The sequence below is a fragment of the Mirounga angustirostris genome, unplaced genomic scaffold, assembly GCF_029215605.1.
Source record: "Mirounga angustirostris isolate CCGP_5_RB_7025 unplaced genomic scaffold, mMirAng1.0.hap1 SCAF_17, whole genome shotgun sequence".
NCBI lineage: Eukaryota > Metazoa > Chordata > Mammalia > Carnivora > Phocidae > Mirounga > Mirounga angustirostris.
The window spans coordinates 51,079,863-51,102,317 of NW_026991725.1; the positions used below are offsets into that span (position 1 = coordinate 51,079,863).

Below are 22,455 nucleotides of genomic sequence, written 5' to 3' on the forward strand. Positions count from 1 at the left end.
AATTTCGTGTAAATAGAATCATACAGTATGTATGTTTTGTCTTCTTTATTCTGCATAATTGTTTGCAAGTCCTGTTGTGTGTGTCAGCAGTTCAATTATATTGCTGAGTAGTGGAAGTAGTCGTATCCCATGGTGGGTTACACTCTACTTGGTTTACTCCTTCACCCACTGAGGGACTTCTGGATTTCTCTGGTTTCTGTCTGTTACAAATAATGCCGCTCTGAGTGTTTGTGTACAAGTCTGTGAGCGGATGTGTGCTCTCCCTTCCCTCGGGTAAAAACCTGGGAGTGGAATGGCTGGATCATGTGGTAGGTGAATGTTTAACTGTTTAAAACTGTTTTCCAAAGTAGTTGTACTATTTTCAAACTTCACCAGTAATGTAGGAGACTTCTCTTTCTTCCACATCTTTCCCAACACTTGGGATGGTCTTTTTATTTTTATTTTTATTTTTTTTTAAGATTTTATTTATTTGACAGAGAGAGACACAGTGAGAAAGGGAACACAAGCAGGGGGATGGGGAGAGGGAGAAGCAGACTCCCCACTGAGCAGGGAGCCCGACGTGGGGCTCAATCCCAGGACCCTGGGATCACGACCTGAGCCGAAGGCAGACACTTAATGACTGAGCCACCCAGGTGCCCTTGGGATGGTCTTTTTAATTTTTAGCCATTGTAATTGGTGTAGACTGGAATTTCATTGTGTTTTAAGTTTGTTTCTTTTCTTTTTTTTTATTTTTAAATTTTTAAAAATTTATTCTATTTTTTTAAAAGATTTTATTTATTTGAGAGAGAGTGCACATGCATGAGTGGGGATATGGGGAGGGGGGCGGCACACTCCCTGCTGAGCAGGGAGCCTGACATGGGGCTCCATCCTAGGACCCTGGGATCATGACCTGAATGGAAGGCAGCACTTAACTGACTTGGCCATCCAGGTGCCCCTCTTCTTTTTTTTTTTTTTTTTTAAGATTATTTATTTTTAAAAGATTTTATTTATTTGAGAGAGAGAGCACAAGCAGGGGGAGAGGCAGAGGGAGAAGCAGACTCCCTGCTGAGCAGGGAGCCCGACTCGGGGCTCCCCCCAGGACACTGGGATCATGACCTGAGCTGAAGGCAGACACTTAACTGAGCCACCCAGGTGCCCCAAGATTGATTTATCTGAGAGAGAGTGAGCGTGTGCACTCTTGCAATAGTAAGCAGGGTGGGGGGTGGGTAGAGGGAGAGGGAGAGAAGCAGATTCCCACTCAGTGTGGAGCCCTACAAGGGGCTCGATCCCAGGATCCCGAGATCATGACCTGAGTCCAAATCAAGAGTTGGCTACTTATCCAACTGAGCCACCCAGGCACCCCTAAATTTGTGTTTCTTTAATGGTTAGTGATGTTGAAAGCTTTTCATGTGCTTGTTTACTAACCATATGTCTTCTCTGATGAAGTTCCTTTTCCAACTTTTGTCCATTTTTTTAAAAAACTTGTTTTTTTTGTTTCTTCTTCAGTTTTGGAAGTTTTTATGTTTATTTAGTTTTTAAAGATTTATTTATTTACTTGAGAGAGAGAGAGAGAGCGTGCGTGCACAGGGGGAAGGGGTGGAGGGAGAGGGAGAGAGCGTCCCAAGCAGACTGTGCTCAGCCTGGAGCCCGACTTGGGGCTTGATCTCACAACCCTGAGATCATGGCCTGAGCCGAAACCAAGAGTCAGACACTTACCTGACCGAGCCACCCAGGCGCCCCTTGGGAATTTTTAAAAAAATCTATTCTGGATATAGGTTTATTATCAGATACATGATTGTAAATATTTGCTGCCCCACCTATGGCTTATCCATTATACTCTTAACAGCATTTTTTTTTTTTTTTGGAAAGTGAAGGTTCCTAATGCTGTTGTAGGCCAATTTGTTAGTTTTTTGTGTTTTTTTAAAAATATATTGTGTTTTTGGTGTTGTAGCAAAGGAATCTTTGCTTAACTCAAAGTCACTCAGATTTTCTTTTATGTTTTCTTATAGCAGTTTTATAGTTTTAGATATCACATTTATATTTATCATCCATTTGGAGTTAATTTTTATATGGTGGAAGGTATGGATTGATGTTTGCTTTTTTGCATGTGGGTATCCTTTGCACTTTTGTCAGAAGTCAGTTGTCCCCATGTGTGTAGGTCTATTTCTGGACTGTCTAGTCTTTTCCACTGATCTTTTTGTTCTGTATTTATACCAATTCCACACTGTCTTGATTCCTTTAGCTAGTCTTAAGATCAGGTTGTACTGGTTTTTAAACCTGATTCCTTTTAAAGTTGTTTTGGCTCTTTCTGGGAGACTTTATATAGAATTGGTATTATTTCTTCTGTAAATGTTTGGTAGAATTCCCCAATGAAGCCATTTGAATTTGGAGTTTGCTTTGTGGGAGGATTTTTTTTTTTTAAACACTTTATTTATCTATTCAGTAGAGACAGAGGGAGAGAGAGAGAGGCAGAGGGAGAAGCAGGCTCCCAAGGAGCAGGGAGCCCGATGGGGGACTCGATCCTAGGACCCTGGGGTCTTGACCTGAGCCGAACGCAGATGCTTAACCATCTGAGCCACCCAGGCGCCCTTTGTGGGAGGATTTTTAACTACAAATTCAGTTTCTTTCAAAGAGTTCTATTCAAGTTATGTTTCTTCTGGAGTGAAATTTGGTAGTTTGTTTCTCTGAAGAAATTTGTCCCTTTCATCTAAATTGTCAAAGTAATTGGCAATTTAATGGGTAATTTGCATCTTTTCTATTTTTTCCTGATGGATCTGGCTAGAGATTTATCAGTTTGTTATCAGTCTTTCAGTGAGCCAGCTTTCAGTTGTATTATTTTTCTATATTGTTTTTCTGTTAAAAATTTTTTTCATTCTGATCACTCTTCCTGTTTTCTGCATCTTTTGGTTTAATTTGCTCATCTTTTTCTAGTTTCTTAAGGTAGCTCTTGCTTTTTTTAAATTGTGAAGTATTTCAAACATACAGAAACTTCTAGGGGAATCAGAGTGTACCCAACACCTCAGATGAGCACTTTGGCATATTTACTCTTTATCTGTCTTTAAGTTATATAGTGGAAGACCTCGTCCTAATCCCCCTTTCACTTTACAGATCTAAACACTACCTTGAAGTTAATATTTCCTTCAACTTCTCATTTAGGCTTTCCATATATGTATCTTTCCCTAAGTAATGCATAGTATTGCTTTCTATATTCTTAAAATTTATATAAATGGAATTATCCTGTATGTGTCCCCCATAGCATTTTTTATTCAGAAATTTCAAGATTCATCCATATAAATATAGATCTTTAGTATATAGGTTTGGTTAATTTATTATTTTATTTTATTTTATTTATTTTATTTATTTTATTTTATTTTATTTTATTTTATTTTATTTTATATTGATTTTTTAAAGTAGGCTGTATGCCCAGTGAACACACACATGACCTGGAGATCAAGAGTTGTTTGCTCTACCAAGTGAACTGGCCAGGCGCCCCCGATTTGGTTAATTTATCTTAACCGCTTTGTAGTATTCTGTAATTAATATATCTTTTTTAATGTTTCTTTAATAATACTAATATAGGTTGTTTCTAATTTTTTGCAGTTATAAAATGTAAAAATGACCTCCTTTTGCATTTCTCCTTGGCAGTGTAGGTTACAGATTCTGTATAGCCTATACCTGGAAATACAATTGCTAGGTTAAATGATATGAATTGTTTTCAACTTTATATTGTCAATTTCCTCTTCACAGTAGTTGTACTAACTTCTGTTCCTACCAATAAAAATGAGGATTTCCATACCAGGAATTGTATTCAGGTGTCAGTACTGAAAGCTGTTAGTGGTTTACTGAGTTTGTGGTTTACATCGTTAAGGTTGTCCTGTGGTCCAAGTTGGCTCGTAGAGTTCAACTGCAATGTCCACACAGAGGAAGAGAAGAGGGAAGAACCAAAAAGTCTGTTCTGGAATCATCAGCCAATTGTGTTGACATCTTGTTGGCTGCCCTTCTCTACACAGGAGGCTGGGACATGTATTTTCAGCTGGGCACGTTGTATATAACAAAGAGGGGGTGGTTGTTGGGCAAGCCATAAACGTTTATTGACACAGATCTTATTGCTAACATTTGGGATTATTAAATGTTTCATTTTTGGCAGTCAGGTAAGTTTGAAATTGTATCTTACTTTTAAAATGACATTTCCCTAATTACTGGCAAGGTACAGAATTTTTTACATGTGTGTTCAGGTCTTCTTTTCTGTGAATTGCCTATGGAATGGATATCCCTTTACCATTATTCTGTTAAGTTTTGTCTTTGCCTAATTAATTTAGCAGAGTGCTTTAGTATTCAGGGTACTAATTCTTTGTTTATATCCAAATAGATGCTTTTGTCTTATTTTTGAACTTTTGGTATGGTGTCCTTTGTCATTCAGAAATATCCATTTTAATGGAGTTCAATTTAGCAGGTCTTATCCTTTGTGATGTATTCTTTTCATGTGTGATTTGTAGAAGAAATTTGTCTCCTACCTGAAGTCCTGAAGAACTCTTATAAAAATGTTTTAAACTTTTGCTTTTCAAAAAGTCCATTTGGGATTTTTTTTTGTATTTTTATTTGTGAATGATCTGAGGTAATGACCTAAGTTAACTCTTTTCTATCTGGAAGGCCACTGGTTCCAGCAACATTCATTACATATTCCATGCTTTTGCAACTGTCTGCTTTGCTACATCTGTCATCCTTCCAGTTTCCATGTGCGCATGAGCTTTTGAATCTGTTCTATTGTATTTTTACTTCCCCCTCTGTATCATTCCACTGCCTTTTATTATGATAGCTTTTTAAAAAGACTTTGTCTAGTAAACCAGCCTCCCTTCTTTAAAGTTGTCTTGGCTATTCTTGGCTCTACTTTTTCTTTTTAAAAAATATTTAATAAATTTATTTGAGAGAGAGTGCATGCGCATGATTGTGGGGTGGGGCAGAGGGAGAGGGAGAGAGAGAATACCAAGCAGATTCCGCACTGAGCATGCAGCCTGATGCAGGGCCCTATCCCAGGACCCTGAGATCATGACCTGAGCCAAAATCAAGAGTCAGATGCTCAACTGACTAAGCCACCCAGGTGCCCCAGCTCTACTTCGCTGTAAGTTTTAGGATCAGGTTGTACAGGTGCATGGTAATTTTTATTAGAATCTACTTGAGTTCTTTTTTTTTTTTTTTTTTTAAAGATTTTATTTATTTATTTGAGACAGAGAGAATGAGAGACAGAAAGTATGAGAAGGAGGAGGGTCAGAGGGAGAAGCAGACTCCCTGCCGAGCAGGGAGCCCGATGCGGGACTCGATCCCGGGACTCCAGGATCATGACCTGAGCCGAAGGCAGTCGCTTAACCAACTGAGCCACCCAGGCGCCCCCCTACTTGAGTTCTTAAGCTAATTAAGGGGAATCTGACATTTTTATGATCTTGAGTCTTCACACTCGTCAGCATGCTTTGCCTCTCTCTTTGGTCACTTGTTATGTCTTTAGTCACATCTACCATACGTTCTCGTAAACGTTTTGCTGCTTTTGTTAGATACATTCCTGGGTGCTTTACAGTTTTCCTTTGTATTGTGTGTGGTGTCTTTTTAAACAGTTTATTTTCTGAGTGCTTACTGTTGGTGTATAAGCATGCCTTTGTTTTTATCTGGTTCTTGTCTCTAGGAACACTTGATCTTAGTGGTTCAGTTTTTCATCATCCTCCACCTTTCTTTTCGGTAAATCCATATTTAGTAATTCCTGCTTTTGCATTTCAGTCATGTGGGTGTCCCGTCTTGTGCTTGACCATGAAAGTAAGGTTGCTGTCCTGCTTTTTGAGGCAGCTCAGACCATCCTACCCCCTTAAAGCAGCTCCCTGCTGCTGTTACCTATTCTCAGTTATGGTCAAAAGGAACTGCCAGAAGAAATAAGGAGTTACATTAGGTTCTGTGCCTTATCAACCACAAAGATCTCTCTGGGGCTGATTGCTGCCTTGTTCCCCCCTCCCCCCCGCCAAGTTCCAGTTTACTTCCTACCTTTATTTCCCCTGTTCTGTGTCTCTCTCCCTTGGCTGCCTTCCTGTTTTTCCATCCTTCCCCCTTCTCCCCTCATTTTCTTAACTGGCATTTTTCACACTGGCCGGACACTTTATTTTGTACTTTATGTATGTTAACTCATTTGATTTTTGTTCTAGTCTGTTGAGGAAGGTAGGGCAACCCTGTTTCTGAGATGAGGGACTGAGGGGCCCAAGCTTACGTAAGTGGGAGAGCCTGGGTAATGAGTCAGGCCTTTTCAGACCCTAATATCAGTGGTCTTTCTGCTTTGTTATACTACTGAAATTAAGGTCCTTCCTTATTGTTTTTCTAAGGAGATGAGTTAAATATGCTATCTTTTGCTCTAATAAAAAAACTCCAGTGCATCTATTAAGATGGGGTCTTTAGAGTCAAATAAATTCAAGTGTTTGTTTTGGGCGAGGGGTGTTACTCAGGTCTTTTGTGAGCGTCCATCTGCAAGAGCACCCAAAGGAAAGAGCCACAGAGAGGGAGGGAAGACTTAAGTGAAGACACCAGAAGTAGAAGTTCACTGTGCCAGATACGTTTTACACGTAAGCGTCGTGTGAAGCCGTGTAGCTACATGCCTGTGCTGGCAGGTGTCCGTCCTGTTGTTACAGCGCTGTTCCCGGTCTCCGTGTTCAGGGCAGCCTGCGCTTCCTGTGTGTAAGAGCACCACCCCTGCTTTGTAGGTGTTGACGGGGGCCAGGAGCTCAGACAGCAGATTGTGTTCACGGCTCTGCCACTGATTGGCGTTGTTGTCCTGGGCACGCCGTTGTCCTTTCGCGGGCATGCATCCCCTACGTGGTCCGACATCTCCGCGGATACAGCTGGATCCATAAATTAGTAGCACGCAAACTCGTTTGAGACCATTTTTGTCATCGTCCTGATAGCTGTTTTCACGCTTGGAAGGTCCTTCGTGGCCCTTGTCCCTGTGTTCACATCCTCTCAGGTCGTAAGAACCATGGTGTCTGCTCGTATTCCGTGTGTTCTCGCGCATTCCTGTCGCCAACCATGTAGTTTTCCAAGGAACGGAAGATTAGATAAGGCCTTGAATGGTGCGCCATTCCCTCTTGGGACATCGTTCGGTGCTTTTGAGTTTTGTTTCTGGGTTTTTTGGGTTTTTTTGTTTTTTTCTTTTTGGAGTTTATGGACAATTTGTTTAATTAGATTTCCAGTCATGAGACGACTCTATCAAAGGGTATAAATACTTTGTTTTCTCTTGTTTTATTGTCAAATTGCCTTCTGCATGGTTTAAAACACACTATGATGCTGCCAACAGTGTTTGGATGATTCAGTTAAATTGTAGCCAGCATTCATGCATCTAGGGAATGTTTACTGAGGCCCTGCGCTGGCAGAGTGTGTGTGGGTTAGGTAAGGGAGATGGATGACAAACATAACAAATAAGTTATATTTTCTATTAGAAGATTTCAGCACAGAGCAGGGGAGGGGATGCTGAGAGTTGGCATGGCCTGCATTTTAAATGTCAGCCACTGAGAAGGTGGCATTTGTACGAGGATGGGAGGCATTGGGGTTGCTCTGTGTATTTTTTTCTTCCTTTTTTTTTTTTTTTTTTTTTTACTAATTTTAGAAATTTATATAGAACCTCCAGATTATTGTAATTTACTTTCTTTGTTAATGGCAATGAACAGTTTCCCACATTTTTTATGTTTGTATTTAATTATGGCAAAATTTGATATTCTTACAAAAGCACAAAATTTTCTATGTAAGACTGTCCCTGTCTTTACAGTTAAGAGTGGGGAAATTGGGAAATAAGTTTATATTTACACAGGAGGAGACTATTCTGCCCAGGGCTTTAATGAGGAACCAAAAATTACCTCCAGTGCAAGATTAAGAAGAAGATTGTTTTTTCTCTAATTGTATTTCTAGTTTAAGTAAAGGAAAACATGGTACTTAATACTAAGATGTAAAGGAATAACAGATATTTGTTATTTTATAGGGTGACTGTTGGATCTGTATGGAACTCATGTCTACCTCGTTTGATAAGTTTTACAAATATGTATATAGTGTATTAGATGATGTTATTCCAGAAGAAATTTTAGGCAAAATCACTTTAGCAGTAAGTACCTGGTTTTCAAATTGTTCATTCTGTATATACTTATATAAAGATGCTGCTGGAGTTTTGAATGCACCTATCTGAATGTCCTTCACAGAATGCTGTTGACCTTCCTGGAAAATCATTTGTAATAGGAAAAGAAACAAAATCACTTCTGTGGGGTAGTTAATACAACAAGTCATAAGAACAATTTTCAAAATATGTTTTATGTAAAAACTATAATATTTTGTTCATTAAAATCACAATGAACCATAATAGATTGTGCTGTAAACAAAACCAGAAAAAGAAGTTTTCTGTTCCTTTTTAGCCCTGTTGCTGTACTTTTAAATAGGTTATATTCTCACCATTATCTCTGAATTAATCAAAATCACAGCATTCTCCTTGAAGTCCCTTCATTGAAACTCATAGACAAAATATCTTTCCTGTGTTTAAGATTTGAGCTGTCTGCTCTAAAATATTGAAATTTTTGACTAGCAATTTCAGTAACCAGCATTGCTATCAATTTGGCCAATTCACTTTTACTAGAGTACCGAAAAGAAAAGAGGTGCTCTTTTACATGTGTGTTTGTAGTTTTGAAAGTGAATTCCTGATCATTTTCTTTCTTGCTCTGAATCTTTTAGTTGACAAAGGTTGTTCACAAAATTCTTTTCAATGGAGTAAAATTAGATTCTTAGAAAGCCCTAATAATCTGAGCTAATGACATGATGTAGGTTAGTGGATGTGTAAAATAAGTTTTATAGGAAGTTGTAAGTTAGATATTCTGGTTGCACGTAATTTTCTGCCTCTTCCTTTCCTGCATCCTCCACCTCCAGTATAGTCTGCCTTTTGATGGCCAGTTGATCCTGTTTGGTCATTAAGAGTTAATGTAAAAATATATAGACAGTTTCTGAACTGCATTTTAGTTGTGAAAGGTGTGTGTGTGTGTGTGTGTGTGTATAACAGGAATTTAAAAAATCAGATTAAAGTCATAATCTTAAGTTTCATGTTAATAATTTATTTAGCCAAATTGGTGCATAAATTTAAATATTTTATGAGCTAAATGTTACATACCCTTTCATATGATTTTATAAAAAGAAGCTGAGTTATTCTAGGAACTTGTTTATATTTGGAAAGATATATGACATTTTATATTGATCATTTTTGTCATCTCTCTCTCTCCAGTGTACCAGACCCAATATTATCTTGGAACTTTTACTATTCATAATAATTATAATGTAACAATAGTAGAATAATGAGAGTAGCTAATGGTTATTGAGTGTCTATTTGCATCAGGCTAAGATCTTATGACATTTTATCTTCATAGTGACTCTCTGTGGTGATAGTGTAACCCCCTTTTTACAGATGACAGATCTGGAGCTTTATACAGTTGTAGGTGGTAAATGATTTAAGCCCAGCAGCCTGATCCCAGAATCCTGCTCCTAACCACTGTGATCACAGGATGATCGTGAAGTTGGAAAACATAGACAAAATTATTTTATTGTATATTGCAGTGTGTGTAATATAGATACACAGATAAATCATTGGTTATATATTTGCCTATGTTTCTAGACTTGGTGATCATCCTTTCTATTAAGCACAACATTTAAAATTACTTTGTGTTAAATCTCTTTTTGCTAATTAATAACCCAGTGAACACAACAGGCCCAGCTACTTGAAACATGACAAGTTCTGCATTCCTGACACCCAGCAGCTTGATGGGGCAGAGACCTGACCATTTGATAGCAAGTGGTTGGCATGTTCTTTAGTTCCCTTTTAGTTTGAGGTTGTGGGAAATTTTAATTCAAGTCCCTGTTCCCTGTATTCCTGGAGAAATGCCTGATTTTCTGATCATAAGCAGTGATCAAACAATATTGTAAATTCTGCATAAATTGCCATAGTGGTTGAGCAGAGATACTTTGACTTGGCCAAAATTACTTTGAAGGCTAGCTCTGGGCAAAGGTGAATGAATAATTACGAGAAACCAAGGAAATTTGGAAAGACTTACTTAAATTAGAGTTGACAGTGGAACCAAACTGTGGACTCTCTCATACTGAATATTTCCATTCTTGAAAAGTTTGAAGTTGCAAGAAATGTACAACTTTGTAATGACTTATTAAAAAATTATAAGTTACTGGGTTCTTTTTAGCTGTCAGGGAACAGCATGTAACAGTAACTAAGTTTTCAGATCTAAAATAATCATTTAGCATCTTCAGTTAACATAAAAAGTGGGCAGAATATTGGAATAATTAAGCTTAAAAGAATGCAGAGGGCTCCTAGAGCTGTTACCTATGATGAGCTGCATGCTGTGTGACTAAAAGGATACTGATTGTTCACCCCATCTTTGCTTTTTCTCCCCAGACTGTGAAAGCACTAAACCACTTAAAAGAAAACTTGAAAATCATTCACAGAGGTGGGTACGAATTCTTTTTTATAGATTAGAAATTAATATTTTTCCTTAAAAAAAGAAATTATTATTTTTCCTTAATAGGAAAACATTATTGAAAATTACAGTGTCTCTTTATGAGCTTTCCTGAAATATGTGTTTTGTTTTGTTTATTTTTAAAGATTTTTTTTATTTATTTGACAGAGACAGCAAGAGAGGGAACACAAGTAGGGGAAGTGTGAGAGGGAGAAGCAGGCTTCCTGCTGAGCAGGGAGCCCGCTGCGGGGCTTCATCCCAGGACCCCGAGATCATGACCTGAGCTGAAGGCAGATGCTTAATGACTGAGCCACCCAGGCGCCCATGAAATATTTGTATTTTTAACAAAGCATATTATATGTACCCTACCCTAACACTATTATTATTTTTTTTCCCTAAAGCTTTTGTTATTAATTTAGGGTATTTTTTTTTCCTTTGAGATTCTATAAATTTCAGCTTAACTTATTAGTATATTGAGCTTAGAAATTGAAACAGATTTTGCTGCAAGGTTCTTCTTACTCTTAGTTGAAAAACAACTATTCATTTACTTGATAGATAATGTTTCTCTGCGTATACAAATGGGCCCAAAGGTGGTCCTGGGGACATTCAAAGCATCTGGAGGATGGTACCTGGAGCATATTAAAGGCATGCTACTGTCCCTTTCAGGTGTTTCTTCTTTACTATAGAGGATATTTTGGCAAATAGAGATGCTTTAATTATTGTACATTGAAATTCTTCTAAAGTGTTTCTATTTGTGAGAACAGTGATCTTGGACTTGTTGGACACAGGTCCAAATATAATTTGATGTAGATTTATTGGAAGCCAGTGGGAATCATGAAATTAATTCAGCAGATAGATTAAATAGTTGCTCTTTTTATTACTATGCTAGACTTGGGGTGGTGGGATGGTGGCTTTGAAGAGGCACATAAGTTCACTTTCCTCAGGAAACTTGTAATGGAGAAACCCAAGACAATACACGACAGTGTGGGATTCAGCCTGACAATAAATAGAACAAAAAGTAAAAGGTTGTATTCAGAGAAGTGAAAAGCCTTACATTCTAGGAAACATAGTTTCTAGTGGTTAAAGAAATTAATAATTGGTGCATTTATTTAAGTAATTTTAGTTTGGGGTTAACTCAAGACCACTGAAATTAGTTAACCTTGAACTTCAGAATATTTCACTTAATTTTGCTTTGGCTTAATGCTTGCTAAAAATAATTTTAGATAGGCTTCTCATTTTCTCTTTTGACCTAAAATCATGTAGAGTTAGGTCCCTAAACAAAATTATTTTGTTCTTCTTGTAGTTCATTGCATTCTTGTTTTGGGATTTTTTCCTTCCTTTTTGACTGTGTTTTGCACTTGGGAGTAGTATTACCCTTAGGGCACTTAACAATTCCCTTGGAGATTCTTGTCAATCACAGGAAAGCACTAAGATGGTGACTGAGGAGTAACTGAATAAATGGAAAAGCTTCAAAAATAACTTTGGTTTTCCTATTAATAAATAAAATGATGAATTTATAGCAGCCTTTTTTTAAAAAAGATTTTATTTATTTATTTGAGAGAGAGGGAGCACAAATGGGGGAAGGGGCAGAGGGAGAGGGACAAGCACACACCCCGCTGAGCGGACGCTTAACCGACTGAGCCACCCAGATGCCCCAATATAGCAGTCTTTTTATTAATTAGGATCAGTTGGCTTTTTTGCTACAGTTAAGAGTGCTTTTGATCACGAGTTACAAAAAATCCTGATAACTGCCTTAAACTTCAAGGAAATTCACTATCTGTCCTAAGAAGCCCAAGGATAGGGCGGCTCCAGGCACAGTATGTTTAGGGCTTAAGCACCCTTCCTTTGGTTCTACCTTTCTTAATACGTTGGCTCCATCCTCAGGGTGGTAATGACCAAAGCAAGTCCCCAGTGTCACATGCAGACATGACAGCCTCCTGGAGAAGCGCTCCCTCTTCCTGTGTGGCTGTCTTAGGAGCCGGGACATCTTACATCGCTCTAATGTTTTCTCTTGTCTCATTCACCAAAATTGCTTCATGCCCTTACCCTAAACTGGTTCCTGGCAGGGAGCATCAGGCGATCCTGATAGGCTTGGACCAGTCACACCTCGGTTTGGGGAGGTGTGGTTATGGCTACGTGGAGGAGGGGATCCCTCCATAAAATCAAATGCAGGTCCCATTAGAAGGGATGGGGTTGGTGGGTAGGATGGGTGCTTGATAGGCAGTCAGCATGGTCAGTGATGGCAGGAGACCTTTTCTGGATTTTTTTGTAGATCCCCTTCTGAGTTATAGACAGATGTTTTTGTATCTTGTATTTATTTGTATCCTTTTTATTCATTGAGCCATCACAGTGACAATGAAATGTATAGAAGCATTGAGACAGGGTTGGAGAATTCATGAGCAAAGGGGGAGAACTGACAGACAGTTGGATTAGTACATAGTGGCGGTGAGCTCATGGTCAGTGAGGGAGTGAAAATGAATCTCAAGGACGACTGGAAGAAAAGGTTGGTTGGGGGAAACCTGATGAAGTCCTCGAAGGTCAGAAAAAATCTCTCAAGGAGAAATAGTTATTAAGTGGATGCATTTATTGAATACAAATAAAGTTCAGGTACTGTAAAAGGTGTTTTAATTTCCAGAGTCCTATGAATTAGCAATCGTTTTCATTTTGTAGATGACAAAATTGTGGTTGCTGAGTCAAAGTTGAGTAGCTTGCCTCAGGTTACACTGTGAATTTTGGACCAGATTTTGAACCTTTGCTTCTCTGATCCCAAAGCTGTGGTCTTTTAGATGTACTGGATTGGATACTTTCCTAAGTTAGATAAAACTCGATTTTAACTAAATTGTGGGTGTATAATTTGTATAGTTTGCATTTAGGTGGATAGTCTTTGACATACTCTAAAGTAACTTGGTGTACTCTTATAGATTAAATTCATTCTTCATAATTTGACCAGTAGGTAATGAATTTGAAGCAAGTAAATGAATATTAAGTCTTTTTTTTTAAAGATTGATTGATTGATTGATTGATTTGTGTGAGAGAAAGAGAGCATGAGCAGAGGGGAAGCAGACTCCCAGCTGAGCAGGGAGCCCGATGTGGGGCTTGATCCCAGCACCCTGAGATCACGGCCTGAGCTGAAAGCAGATACTTAACCTACTGAGCCTCCCAGGCGCCCCAGTATAGCAGTCTTTTGATGAAAACGAAGAAAGCATTATAGAATGCCTGCATTTATTGGGAAGTATTTTTGATACTGAGTTTTTAAACATTGGCAGTCAGAGCACTGTTTCCTCATTTTTCCTCATCTTCTTACACGTCTGAATTTTAAGGATTTGATCACTTAATCTTGTCTAAGGTTTTTTGGTATTTTTGCTTAACGCAGTTCAGAATGTAGCTCATTTGATCGATCACTTGTACACGAAATGACATCTGTCTCTCTCTCTCTCGCAGATATCAAACCTTCCAATATTCTTCTGGACAGGAGTGGAAATATTAAGCTCTGTGACTTTGGCATCAGTGGACAGCTGGTGGACTCCATTGCCAAGACAAGAGATGCCGGGTGTCGGCCATACATGGCAGTAAGTGCAAAGGCCAGACCTTCCTGCTTGGTAGTCTTTGCCCAGAGAGCCTGCGCCCTTGGGTGTTCTCCTTCTAAGGGGTCTGCCATTGGTCATGCAGTTTCACCATATTAGAATATTTTCCTCTACCCTAAAAACCACACTGAGGTTCTAGCTTCTCCACGAAACTATGATACTATCCCAGTGAACTCCTGTTTTCATTGTCTTACTCTGTTTCACTCATCCACTAGATGGTTGATTAGTTCTTAGAAGGCCTCCATGTTTCCAGCACCCCATATGCTCTCATGACTGTCGTAGATAACATTGTAGGATCAGGGATACTATAGATCATGTGTCCACATCATCCATTAACACATGGAAAATGTGGCTTAAGCCACTCAGTGGTGCTTCTCTTCCAGTTGGAGAAGAATGGGAGACTGGAGTTCCCAGAGTTCCTAACAGAACTCAGTACGACTCAGAATCTGAGGCTATGTTCTGAATATTGTTGTCCCTTCCTTAGAGGTGGATGAAGCACACTGACAGGTTCGGGGGTGGAGGTCTTGGGCATTTGCCAACCTAGAACTTGTTTTCCCTCAGGGAGACAGACTTACGCTAGCCTTTGACACGTGTCACACTCCTCTTACCCCAGCACATATGCTGTGCCTACAGGCTGGATTTTGATTTGTATCTGATTGGAAATTTAGTGTCTGTATTTTAAGCACTTCCCTTACGTGTTGGTATCTTCTTTAATGTGTCTGTGGTTCTTTGGGGACCAGCACGCTGCTCTTAAGTGGTGACACACAGGCTGTGCAGACTATGAGACATTTCCGTCAGCAGCTTCGGCTGCAGTGTTTATGGACTTGTGTGTGCGTGCACGCACGCGTGTGCGTACAAAAAGAGATTTCCATTTAAAGCTTGGGCTTTGTGGATGTTGACTGGTGAGGCAGATTATTGGGAAAATTTGGAAGGTCTTGCATTCATTATGATATTAGGGGGTAAATGGAACAACAATTTCAAAAGTAAGAAATAAAACATATTAAACACGGAGCATTTGGGAAGTCATATAATTTACACATTTAGTAATGATGCCCTGAGAATTAACTAGAAGTGTTATTACACTTGTAGGACTTGTCACAGTACTGAGGTTGACTAAGGGTTTTTGCTGTGTGACACTGACTAAGAATTATGTTTGATTTATGCAGGGTGTTTTTTTTTTTTTTTTAAGATTTTATTTATTTACTTGAGACACAGAGAGAGAGAGAGAGAGAGAGCATGAGCACACACGAGCAGGGGGAGGGGCAGAGGGAGAAGCAGACTCCGCACAGAGCAGGGAGCCTGACGTGGGGCCCCATCCCAGGACCCTGAGATCATGACCCAAGCCAAAGGCAGACCCTTACCTGACTGAGCCACCCAGGTGCCCCTGATTTATGCAGGTTTTAAAAATGTAACTGCAGCCCAGCTAGAGCTGAATGTTTGAATTCAGGTAACTTTAAGAGAGAAGTAGACTTTCAGTTTTTGTGTAGAAATAAGGTTAACAGGCCCAGGAGGGGCAGGGCTTTTCTTTCCCTGCTAAGCTTCTTCAGCCTTGGAGTCAGCAGGCTGATGATAAACTCTCTCTCTGCCTCTGATCTTTATTGGACTAAATGAAATGCTTCTTTCCGTTCTAGTCTTTCAAGGCCGTATAGATGGACAAGAGTGATTGGCATTCTTTTTATTACAAGCCTTGTGGTTACTTGACTCTTCTTTGATGCACCTTGACCATAGGTCTCAGAAATGTATCTTGTCTTTTTATTTAAGATTTATTATTTGTCTTTAGTCTATAGGAATTACGATTTCTTTTTACATTATTTAACATGAAGATGTATAAAATGTAGAGTCGAAACAAGTTTTTCCATAAACCAGTGGTTAATGTTAACATTTTGGGGCCTCCGCACCTCCTCATCTAGGTGTGTGTGTTTGTATACAGATGTGTCTGTGTGTGTTCTGGGCCATTTGAAAGTAAGTTGCAGATATCATGAATTTCATCCCAAATGCTTCTGCTTCTGCGTGTATCTCCCATGGAAAAGAGTAATCTTCTGTATAACCACAATACCGACCACACCTAAAACAGAAACCTAAAGTGATGAACAAGAATTTCATGGCATCACCTGATACATTGTTCAGACACAGATTTCCCAGGCATGTCCCACATTCCGGATTTATCTGATTATCGTTCCCTCATGAGGAGTTTCAGGCTGTATATTTTTTCAGGATGGATACTTCGTAGGCGATGGGCAATTCATATTGCATCACATCGCAAAGCACATCATGTTAGGTTAGTTCACTAATTGTAATGCTTATAGACGTGCTTTTTTTTTTTTTTTTCCTTTTAAGCAGTTGAGACATTTGTAAAACAGAAACTCATTTTCTCAATTTTTTTTCTTTGTTCCTCTTCTCCAATTGAGTAATTGATGATCTTTTCATTTTCGAAGGATTCCTTCACACACTAGCCTCGCATGCTTCCCCTCTGCTGTCCTCCAACATGAGGTCACACCAGCTTCCCTATCTTTGAGCAGCATTTCCTCTTGTACCTCTTCTCCTTCTGTGATAGAAGCCCATCTGTATTAGTTTGTAAGATAACTTAGTCTTAATTGGTAGTAGAAGTAGGAACTCGTTTCATAGCAGTACTTTCTGAAATATGTCAATTCATTTATCTTGGGCATTTCTCAAACCCTGACATAATCTCCTCTTAAAATAGATACAGCCTATTAGGCATGAAAATCTAATCAAGTTCTGTCTCCTCAACATCGGGAAATTGTTGGGTAATACACATTCATTCATTCATAGTCTCTCTGGTTTCAAAGAACTTGATTCTTCAGGATATAATTTTCATTTTCCACTTGTATATAAGACTGAAACAGTGGTATTCACTTTTTTCCCTTTGGAAGACCATTCACGTTTTCAAAGTGTCTGGTAAAGAAATAATTTACCAGTTCCTATAACACTTATTTTTGTTGGGAGGCTTCTATGACAAACTCCGTTTCTTTGCTTGTTATGAGTCTATCCAGATTTTCTAATTCTTCTGAGTCAGTTTTGGTAATTTGTGTGCTTTTAGGAATTTTTCCATTCCATCTGACTTTGTCTTATAAGTGCAATGTCTGTGCTTCCTCCGGTAGTTTCTAGTTTCTCTTCATGTTTCCAGTGAGTGGGTCATACTTTCCAGTTTCTTTGCGTGCTTTGTATTTTTATGTGGTAAGAAACTGGACATTTTGGATATTAAAATGTGGTGATTCTGGGAGGTGCCTGGGTGGCTTAGTCAGTTAAGCTTCCGACTCTTGGTTTCAGCTCAGGCCGTGATTTCAGGGTCATGAGATCGAGCCCCTCATTGGGCTCTGTGCCAGTGGGGAGTCTCCTTGAGATTCTCTCTCCCTCTGCCCGTCCCCCCCTCCCCCCACTCTCACGTGCTCTCTCTCTTAAATAAATAAATAAAATATAATTTTGGAATTAAATTATTAATTCTGGAAATAAAATATGATGATTCTTCCCCTCTCCTCATCGTTTTTGTTTTGTTCCTTTCTGTGAGATGTAGCTATTTCTCTAGTGATTTTTTTCCTTACAGCCTTGTTCTAAAGTCTGTATTCTTACTCCTATGTGGTCTCTGATGTGTTTTCTTAGCTTGTGTTCAGCTAGTGTTTTGACAGTTTTGTTTTTTGTTTTCTTAGGGGTTTTTTTGGATACCAGGACACAAAAAGAAAAAAAATCCATTAAGAAAACAAAGGGAAAAAAAACCCCCAAATATTCCAGTCTTTGCAGATTGGCTTTGTACTGATCCATGCTGACATGGGTAAACCTTGACGATTGGCGAAGTGGAAGCAGCCAGCTATAGAATAGAAGATCACATACTCTGATTCCATTCATAGGAAGTCCAGAGTAGTGAAACCTAGAGTGACAGAAAGTAGATTAGTAGGTCTGCTGGTGGGGGCGGTTGTAGTACAGTGAGGTGGTGATGGCCAAAAGTGTGGGGTGGGGGAAGGGTTCTAGAACTGATTGGTCATGGTTGCCCAGCTCTGGGAATATAGGAAAAGCCACTGAATTGAGTGCTTCCAATGGGTGAATTGTATGGTGTGTGGATTATATCTCAGGAAAGCTGTTTAAAAAACAGCAACCGAAGGCCACCCTTCTTTGAGTCAGTAGTGAGTCTGCACTTGGGCACACAGTCCCGGAGAAGTTTGACTTCGCAGAAATCAAGCTTAGGAGACACTATCCAGCAACATTGCCGTCATCTTTGCAAATGTGGATTTGTGGTTGAGTAACCAATACCCTTTCTTTGTTCAGCAGTTTGAATGCTTATTTCTGAATGTTAGAAAACAACAGCCCCACCCACCCACCCCATCTTGGGTGTTAAGTTCATGATGATTTTCTTTCTTTCTTTTTTTTTTTTTAAGATTTTATCTATTTATTTGAGAGAGAGCTAGAGAACACAAAGCGGGAGGGGCAGAGGGAGAAGCAGACTCCCTGCTGAGCACGCAGCCCAACATATGGGGCTCCATCCAGGACCCTGGGATCATGACCTGAGCCGAAGTCAGACGCTTAACCGACTGAGCCACCCAGGTGCCCCAATGATGGTTTTCTTCTAAGAAGAGCTTTCTACTTTAATTTTGAATTTCTTAAAGATTCTTAACATTTTTGCTTAGTAAAACATTTTGGAATAATTGGGGAAAGAGTCCAGATCCTGATTTTTTTTCTCCCTTGAATGCATATATATGCACATTCCCAAATGAGGCTCACGTGTCACTTTTTCTGTTTGTACCCATAACTTTGAGATGAACAGCTTATACCCAGTGGCTTGATATTTTCACTTCTGGTGACTTTGAAATCCCATCGCATTATGCCTGTTTTTAAAAAGGTTAAATGAAATAACTCTACATTTGAAGAACTCTACTATTAAGAGTTTTGTAAATGTGTTTCTTATTGGAAGATTATATCCCTGTTCAATACATAAAAGATAAAATACAGACTTTTAAAATGGAGAATTAATTACCCATCATTCATTCATAAAGGGGAAAAATTGGTGTGGGCATATGTACTGCTACATTTTTATGTAAATTTAATCTTATTACACATATGCTTTTTATCTGCTCTGTACATTTACAGGCATGTTTCCAGGCTGATGCATCTTCATATAAAATGAATTTAGCCACTAAAAATTAACTGACTTCCTATTTTTGCCTGCTTGCGGAATTTTTTTTTTTTTTTTTAGTGTTTTGTTATTCTAAATATTGCTACAAAATTTTTAAGCTATGTCTTCACACAACTCTTTTCTATATTCCCTTGGCTATATAAGGTTCATGCCTCTCGAGACCTTTGGGGAAACAAAGTACGATCGAAAGGGGTATGGTTTTTTTTTTTGTTTTTTTTTTTTAAGTTAGTTTCTGTTTATTTTTTACTATATTTTACCATTATCTACATGTGAAGTTTTTTTTTATACCTACTATATCTGAATAATAGAAATACCGTATAACCACACACTACTGCACATCTCTTTTCAACTCTGGCATTTAGTGATGTCACATTGGTAGCTTGAAATCCGCTATGGTGGGAGTAATTACATCACAGGAATCAGCAATTATACAAACTAGGGTTTTGGTGGGTTTTTTTTTTTTTTCATTTTTTCCCATTTTTTATTGTTATGTTAATCCCCATACATTACATCATTAGTTTTTGATGTAGTGTTCCATGATTCATTGTTTGTGCATAACACACAGTGCTCCACTCAGAACATACCCTCTTTAATAACCATCGCCAGGCTAACCCATCCCCCCACCCCCTTCCCCTCTAGAACCCTCAGTTTGTATTTCAGAGTCCATCGTCTCTCATGGTTCGTCTCCCCCTCCAATTCCCCCCCTTCATTCTTCGCCTCCTGCTATCTTCTTCTTCTTCTTTTTTTTTTAACATATATTGCATTATTTGTTTCAGAGGTACAGATCTGAGATTCAACAGTCTTGCACAATTCACAGCGCTTACCAGAGCACATACCCTCCCCAGTGTCTATCACCCAGTCACCCCATCCCTCCCACCCCACCCCCCACTCCAGCAACCCTCAGTTTGTTTACGGAGATTAAGAATTCCTCATATCAGTGAGGTCATATGATACATGTCTTTCTCTGATTGACTTATTTCGCTCAGCATAATACCCTCCAGTTCCATCCACGTCGTTGCAAATGGCAAGATCTCATTCCTTTTGATGGCTGCATAATATTCCATTGTATATATATACCACATCTTCTTTATCCATTCATCTGTCGATGGACATCTTGGCTCTTTCCACAGTTTGGCTATTGTGGACATTGCTCCTATAAACAGCGGGGTGCACGTACCCCTTCGGATCCCTACATTTGTATCTTTGGGGTAAATACCCAGTAGTGCAATTGCTGGATCGTATGGTAGCTCTATTTTCAACTTTTTGAGGAACCTCCATACCGTTTTCCAGAGTGGCTGCACCAGCTTGCATTCCCACCAACAGTGTAGGAGGGTTCCCCTTTCTCCACATCCCTGCCAACATCTGTCATTTCCTGACTTGTTAATTTTAGCCATTCTGACTGGTGTGAGGTGGTATCTCATTGAGGTTTTGATTTGGATTTCCCTGATGCCGAGCGATATTGAGCACTTTTTCATGTGTCTGTTGGCCATTTGGATGTCTTCTTTGGAAAAATGTCTGTTCATGTCTTCTGCCCATTTTTTGATTGGATTCTTTGTTCTTTGGGTGTTGAGTTTGATGAGTTCTTTATAGATTTTGGATACTAGCCCTTTATCTGATATGTCATTTGCAAATATCTTCTCCCATTCTGTCGGTTGTCTTTTGGTTTTGTTGACTGTTTCTTTTGCTGTGCAAAAGCTTTTTATCTTGATGAAGTCCCAATAGTTCATTTTTGCCCTTGCTTCCCTTGCCTTTGGCGATGTTTCTAGGAAGAAGTTGCTGCGGCTGAGGTCGAAGAGGTTGCTGCCTGTGTTCTCCTTTAGGATTTTGATGGGCTCCTGTCTCACATTGAGGTCTTTCAACCATTTGAAGTCTATTTTTGTGTGTGGTATAAGGAAATGGTCCAGTTTCATTCTTCTGCATGTGGCTATCCAATTTTCCCAACACCATTTGTTGAAGAGACTCGTTTTTCCATTGGACATTCTTTCCTGCTTTGTCAAAGATGAGTTGACCATAGAGTTGAGGGTCCATTTCTGGGCTCTCTATTCTGTTCCATTGATCTATGTGTCTGTTTTTGTGCCAGTACCATACTGTCTTGATGATGACAGCTTTGTAATAGAGCTGGAAGTCCGGAATTGTGATGCCGCCGGCTTTGCTTTTCTTTTTCAACATTCCTCTGGCTATGTGGGGTCTTTTCTGGTTCCATACAAATTTTAGGATTATTTGTTCCATTTCTTTGAAAAAAGTGGATGGTATTTTGATGGGGATTGCATTGAATGTGTAGACTGCTCTAGGTAGCATTGACATCTTCACAATATTTGTTCTTCCAATCCATGAGCATGGAACGTTTTTCCATTTCTTTGTGTCTTCCTCAGTTTCTTTCATGAGTATTTTGTAGTTTTCTGAGTACAGATCCTTTGCCTCTTTGGTTAGATTTATTCCTAGGTTTCTTATGGTTTTGGGTGCAGTTGTAAATGGGATCGACTCCTTAATTTCTCTTTCTTCTGTCTTGTTGTTGGTGTATAGGAATGCCACTGACTTCTGTGCATTGATTTTATATCCTGCCACTTGACTGAATTCCTGTATGAGTTCTAGCAGTTTTGGGGTGGAGTCTTTGGGGTTTTCCACATAAAGTATCATATCATCTGCAAAGAGTGAGGGTTTGACTTCTTCTTTGCCAATTTGGATGCCTTTTATTTCTTTTTGTTGTCCGATTGCTGTGGCTAGGACTTCCAATACTATGTTGAATAGCAGTGGTGATAGTGGACATCCCTGCCGCGTTCCTGACCTTAGGGGGAAAGCTCTCAGTTTTTCCCCATTGAGAATGATATTCGCTGTGGGTTTTTCATAGATGGCTTTTATGATATTGAGGTATGTACCCTCTATCCCTATACTCTGAAGAGTTTTGATCAAGAAAGGATGCTGTACTTTGTCAAATGCTTTTTCTGCATCTATTGAGAGGATCATATGGTTCTTGTTCTTTCTTTTGTTAATGTATTGTATCACATTGATTGATTTGCGGATGTTGAACCAACCTTGCAGCCCAGGGATAAATCCCACTTGTGGTGAATAATCCTTTTAATGTACTGTTGGATCCTATTGGCTAGTATTTTGGTGAGAATTTTTGCATCCATGTTCATCAGGGATATTGGTCTGTAGTTCTCCTTTTTGATGGGGTCTTTGTCTGGTTTTGGGATCAAGGTAATGGTGGCCTCATAAAATGAGTTTGGAAGTTTTC

General features: G+C 39.1%; 1 protein-coding gene across 3 annotated transcripts in view; it reads left to right on the forward strand.

Annotated features, from left to right (window-relative positions):
• The window catches only part of MAP2K4 (mitogen-activated protein kinase kinase 4), a 136,256-nt gene that overhangs the window by 85,446 nt on the left and 28,355 nt on the right, over positions 1–22,455 (forward strand). For all 3 annotated transcript variants that reach the window (XM_045889831.3, XM_064583058.1, XM_045889830.3), the window contains 3 exons: positions 7,979–8,098; positions 10,433–10,484; positions 13,935–14,062. In XM_045889831.3, coding sequence (XP_045745787.1) covers positions 7,979–8,098; positions 10,433–10,484; positions 13,935–14,062 — 300 coding nt within the window. The remainder of the gene's footprint in view (positions 1–7,978; positions 8,099–10,432; positions 10,485–13,934; positions 14,063–22,455) is intronic.